At 49.5% G+C, this 5,505-nt stretch overlaps 1 protein-coding gene across 1 annotated transcript in view; it reads left to right on the top strand.

Annotated features, from left to right (window-relative positions):
* The window catches only part of CSRP1 (cysteine and glycine rich protein 1), a 24,647-nt gene extending 19,367 nt beyond the window's left edge, over nucleotides 1-5,280 (top strand). Inside the window, exons 5-6 of the mRNA XM_008067120.2 lie at nucleotides 3,542-3,635; nucleotides 4,113-5,280. Coding sequence (XP_008065311.2) covers nucleotides 3,542-3,635; nucleotides 4,113-4,189 — 171 coding nt within the window. The 3' untranslated portion in view covers nucleotides 4,190-5,280. The remainder of the gene's footprint in view (nucleotides 1-3,541; nucleotides 3,636-4,112) is intronic.
* The last annotated feature ends 225 nt before the right edge of the window (nucleotides 5,281-5,505 follow it).

The raw sequence follows: 5,505 nt of genomic DNA, 5'->3' as shown, positions 1-5,505 counted from the left end.
GACTCAGGCAATTCACTCACCTTGGCCTCCCAAAGCATAGGATTACAGGCTGAGCCACCGAGCCCAGCCCATTCTGGTTCTTTATGGCTAAAAGACAGACTTGGAATAGAAAACAATACAAAGCAGACTTGGGGAAGGGGTTTGTAAATTATCAATAGCTATCTCTGGGGAAACGGTTCTGTCCTTGGCTAATGACTAGAGGGTAAATTAAAGTGAACTGTTAGAAAAACGTGACAAAGCTAAGCAATGTTAAAATAGCTGCTCTTGGGCAGCAGACACTCTTGATGTCCTGCCTATTGTATCCTTCATAATATATATTTCCTTTAATAAATCTACCTTTCTTAATTCATTAAAAAATAAAATTAGCTGCTCTTTGACTAAGATTATTTCATTAAATTTTCCATTTTGACATTTCACCCTTTCAGAAACTAACACTTAGGCCAAGTCTAGGCCATAGCAGGCTCTCACCTCTCACAATCGTGGTTGGAGATGGGTATCATTATCCCCATTTTACAGATTAAAAAAAGAAAAAAATAAGCCAGTGTGGTGACTCATGCCTATAATCCCAGCACGTTGGGAGGCTGAGGCGGGAAGATTGCTAGAGCTCAGGGGTTTAAGACCAACCTAGGTAACATAGCAAGACCTCATCTTTACAAAAAAATCCAAAAATTAGCCTGACGTGGTGGCATGTACCCGTAGTCCCAGCTACTCGGGAGGCTGAGGCGGAAGGATCACTTGAGCCCAGGAGGTCAAGGCTTCTGTGAGCCCTGATCATGCCTCTGCACTCTAGCCTGGGCAACAGAGTGAGACCCCAACTCAAAACAAAAAGAAAATAAAAACCACTCAAATCAGAAGGATCAAATAATTTGCCCAGATCTGCTAGCTAGGAAGGAGCTAAGACAGGATCAAGTCCAGGGATTTGTCTGACTCTGAAGTCCTTGCTCTTACTGCTCTTAGGACTGTTAGTAAGAGTGTCTAAACATTCAACCCCTTTGAACCCATTTCCAAGTCTCAAAATGATAAGGGATTGTTAATCCTAGCGTGGTGATTAAGAGCTTGGACCTGGATGGGTTGGTTCACGCCTATAATCCCCGCACTTTGAGAGACTGAGGTGAAAGGATTGCCTGAGCCCATGGGTTTGAGACCATCCTGGGCAACTTGGTGAGACCTCATCTCTTCAATAAATCAAAAAATTAGCTGGACATGGTGCCACATGCCTGTGATTCCAGCTACTTGGAAGACTAAGGCAGAAGGATCACCTGAGCCCAGCAGGTCAAATCTGCAGTGGCCATGAGTGTGCCACTGCACTCCAGCCTGGGCGACAGAGTGAGACTCTGACTCAAAAAAGAAAAAAAAAAAAAATAGCTTGGACCCTAGACAACCTGATTTGAATCCTAGTTTTACCATTTGCACTTATATGACCTTGGACAAATTTAGCCTTCCTGAGCCTCAGTTCTGCATCAGTGAAGTGGACCTGGATGGTCCACAATATTGCCTGGTATGTGCCCAATACAGTCAGTCACTTATTATTATTGTTTATTTTGGAGGATTGTTGTGAGGTCAGAAGAAAGATCTTTGCCATTGAATAAATGATATGAAAACATTTTGTTATTTTGGGGTTTTTTTTGCTCTGTCTTACCATAAGAATAGAAAATTATTTTTCTAAAAAGCAACTTAAGGGTCACTACTTGCATCACTTAGGGTATAAGGTAAAGTTAATACTGTACTAAGGCGTAGAATAAGGGGCTGGGTGTGGTGGCTCATGCCTATAATCCTAGCACTTTGGGACACTAGATGGGAGGATCCCTTGAGTCGAGGAGTTTGAAACCAGCCTGGGCAACACAGCGCAACTCTGTCTCTACAAAAATAAAATTAGTCTGACGTAGTGGTACACACCTGCAGTCCCAGCTACTCAGAAGACTGAGGTGAAAGGCTAGCTTGAGCCTAGGAGGTCAAAACTGCAGTAAGCCATGATTGTATCACTGCATTCTAGACTGGATGAAAGAGCAGCAAAACCCCATCTTTAAGAAAGGTGGGGCGGGGGAATAGGATAAGAGAATTTTGCATTCAAGTGGAAAAGGTAGGGAGAAGACCCCACCTCTCAATTGCCTAGGTCAATAAATATTGAGGAGCTGGGAGTACTTTTAGGTGCTGTATGAATGAACAAAGTGATTGAGCTTCATTTGCGGGGGGAGGATGGCTAGGAAATGTGAGGATAGGTGGTGATCTGGCTGTGATTCAGTCCTTCTCCAGCCTGGAGAGCTTGGGGTAGCAGTCCCTGCTTTACAGAGGAGGCAGCAAAGGCTGGGTGACTGTTGAGGCTGCACCAGCACTGAGGGGAGGACTGAGGCCCAGGTCTCCTCATCTCAGTTCTCTGGATTCCACCACTGTCCCTTGGACACAGGAGGAGGAGCCAGTGTGTGAGGTCAGATGGCGAGGAAGTCTAAGGGAATCAGTTTCATTTCTCATCCTCCAGCCTGGGCACTGGGTGGGCTGTGCTGAGGGATTCTCTTTGCCCTTAAAAGGCTTTGTTTTGTCCTGTCCAACTGTGCCTGTCTCTTGCTTTTCCTGGTCTTAGCAGAGCTGTCTACACATCAGCCTTTTAGTCTGCTCAGCTGTTGCTAACAGCAGCTGGCTGTCGAGAAGTCTGTACAAGGTCCCATCATCATGCACAATCCTGGGTCCCCTTTTCCCTGGGAGGCTGTTTGCCCTGTGCTGCCTTGGGGCCCCTCTTAAAACCACAAAGGGTCTTCTGTGGTCCCTGGAGAAGCTACAGTCCTCGGGCCTTTTCCTGCTGAATTCAGTGCATTTCATAGACCCAGTCTCCTCCTAAAGTAAAACTGGACAACAGTGTCTCAGGGTCTCCTCTGTGCCAGGCCTCATACCAGGCACTTTACACTGATAAAGTCATTTAATGCTCATAGCTCCCTAGTAAGGGAGAGGCTGCCATTCCATTCTCTGAGAGGTGATAGACTTCGGGCAAAGAAGGCACCTAATTCCTGGACATCAGAGTCTGGGCTAGTCCAGGAGAATCTCAATGACAAATGCCTTTTCTGTGGCCAGGCATCATAGGTGTAAATATCTAGTCCCATTCATTCTACCAGGTTGGCAGGGAGGTCTCCCAGATGAGGGCAATTCAGCTAGTAAGTGGCAGCACCAGACAAGTGCAAAGCCCTCGCTCACCCCCCTAATCTACAGGCAGGAGAAATCTGGAGAAGACTCATCTGTTTGAGCCTGTGGGACAACAGCTACCTTGCTGGTAACCCCACCTTCTCACCTAGCTTTTGGGGGATAGCTGGTGCCACTAACCATCGAGCTATTGCAACACTTGGCTGAAAATGGTACAAGGTGGCGTGTGGTCCCTGGCCTGCTCCCTCCACTGCCAGCACCACAGGCTGTGACCTCCTGGCTGCATAAGCTGGGCAGTCTTCAGAAGTATCTTGAGCTCTTCTTCCATGGTTATGTCAAGGGGAGTGGGCTGGGGGAGTGGAGGGCACCCTGACCACGGGTGGCAGCATTAACTGTTTCCTTCCCTTTCTAGTCCTGGCATAAGTCCTGCTTCCGGTGTGCCAAATGTGGCAAAGGCCTTGAGTCAACTACCCTGGCAGACAAGGATGGTGAGATTTACTGCAAAGGTGAGTGGTTTCACTTCTAACTGAGGAGCAAGAGGCCTGAGGGGACAGGGAAGTTAAGAAGTTATGCCTTTGCTGAATGTAAACCCATTCCTGGCCTTGGCATCCAAGAGCAAGAACTTCTAGCATGACTCTTTCATTTTACAAATGAGGAAACAAGCCCAGAAGAGAAAGAGACTTGGCCAGAATAAGCTGGCAAATTGGGTCAGGCATAGAGCTAGAACCTTGCTTCCTATCTCCCAGTCCGGTGCTTTCATAGCAGATGATGTGTCTCTAATTTCGTTGACAGGGGAAATGGGTAGTGTGGAGCCAAGAGCCTCCTCGCTGTTGAGAGTAGGGGTGCTGTGGAAGTGAGGGGGCACTGGGGCCATCCCTTCTCGAGTTCTGGCTGGGCGCTAGGGGTGGAGTACCTTCGGCGGGAGGGTGGGCAGTGTGGCTGGGGGTGACAAGAACTCCCTTTCTTCTCTCCTCTCGCTGTAGGATGCTATGCTAAAAACTTCGGGCCCAAGGGCTTTGGCTTCGGGCAAGGAGCTGGGGCCTTGGTCCACTCTGAGTGAGGCTGTCACTACTCACCACACCCTCGCCACTCCTGCGCTTCTCATCGCCATTCTCTCCCAGCAACCTTGGAGACCTCCAGGATCCTTTCTCTCTCAGTCCTGCCACACATCACTAATAACTTGAACTTGGGCCTCTGGCTCCCTTTGGTTTGGGGATCTGCCTGAGGTTCCACCCCCTAAGGAGCACCTTCTGCCTGGCATCTGACACCATCGCCAGTAGGAGACTTCAGTGATTTTAGTTTGGGTGAGACCAGGGCCCTCATACTTCACCCCTCAGACATCTGTTCTTAGCCTCTTGGGCTGAGTGTCCATCGTCAACTGGCCAAGACACCTGAGCCCACACCTTGGAGCCCAGAGGAGCAGCAGCAACAGGCTGGAGGGTAGAGAAGCAGGGTCGGGAGAGTGTGGGCTTCTTGGTGTACCTCAGAATAAGCCTAGGGAGTTCCAGGTTGGGGAATCACGATGGGAGGCAGAGAGGCCTGAGGGTAGGGTCATAGAAACCCTGTTTCTCTAGGCCTCTGGCCTTGGGCCTTTGTAGAACTTGAAGTGGAGAACAACCCAGGGCGAAAGACCCCACAGTCAGGGTGTTGTCTGACCTCATCAGATAGCCAGTTCCCTGCTTGATGGAGGCATCCTAATGAAACACACAGTAGCATTTATCAGTGGCCCAAGTCTTTGGGTGGTCAGCTCTGGCCCTAACCCTGGGTCCTGAAGCTGTGGTCAGCAGAGCCCAGGCTAGGGCTCTGTCTTCGCCATGCCTGCTTGGTCCTTGGACGTGGAGGGAAGCTGACCCAGCCTCAGTCTTCCTCCGGACACCCCTTTCCGCTGCCCCCAGTCCTTGGGACCTTCCCTCCAACCCAAGGCCCCCCTTCCACTCCACCCTTCTAAGGGACCCTTCTTTGGCCACACAGCATTCTGTCCTTTCCAGGCCCCAGGTCAGAGCGGCAGGCAGAAGGGGGAGGGGCCGGGCCTCACGGCTCCCATCCATCGAAAGGACGACACTATCTGGAGCTGTCCACTGAAAGCGCTGCAGGCACGGGCTGTATTCAAGCTGATTTCTCATCTGGTCAATAAAGCTATTTAGACTGGAATTCTGATGTCCCGATCCTGTGTCTATGGAGCCCTGTCACTCCCTTGGGGCTGGGGGGAAACTTGATTGGAGAGATCAAATTAGCAGGCGGTCTGGTGGAAATGAATCAAAGTGGATTTGTTACTGCTTTTTTAAAGAACCAATCGCTTTTCGGTATCAGTTCTAACTGAACCCCACTGTCTGACATGACCTGACAAGCAAATACCACTGCCTTGTCCTGTCTGGC

This window comes from Carlito syrichta, unplaced genomic scaffold (assembly GCF_000164805.1).
Source record: "Carlito syrichta isolate Samal-C Ts95f unplaced genomic scaffold, Tarsius_syrichta-2.0.1 Scaffold309294, whole genome shotgun sequence".
Taxonomy (NCBI): Eukaryota; Metazoa; Chordata; class Mammalia; order Primates; family Tarsiidae; genus Carlito; species Carlito syrichta.
This window is presented reverse-complemented; position numbering and strand designations above follow the sequence as displayed.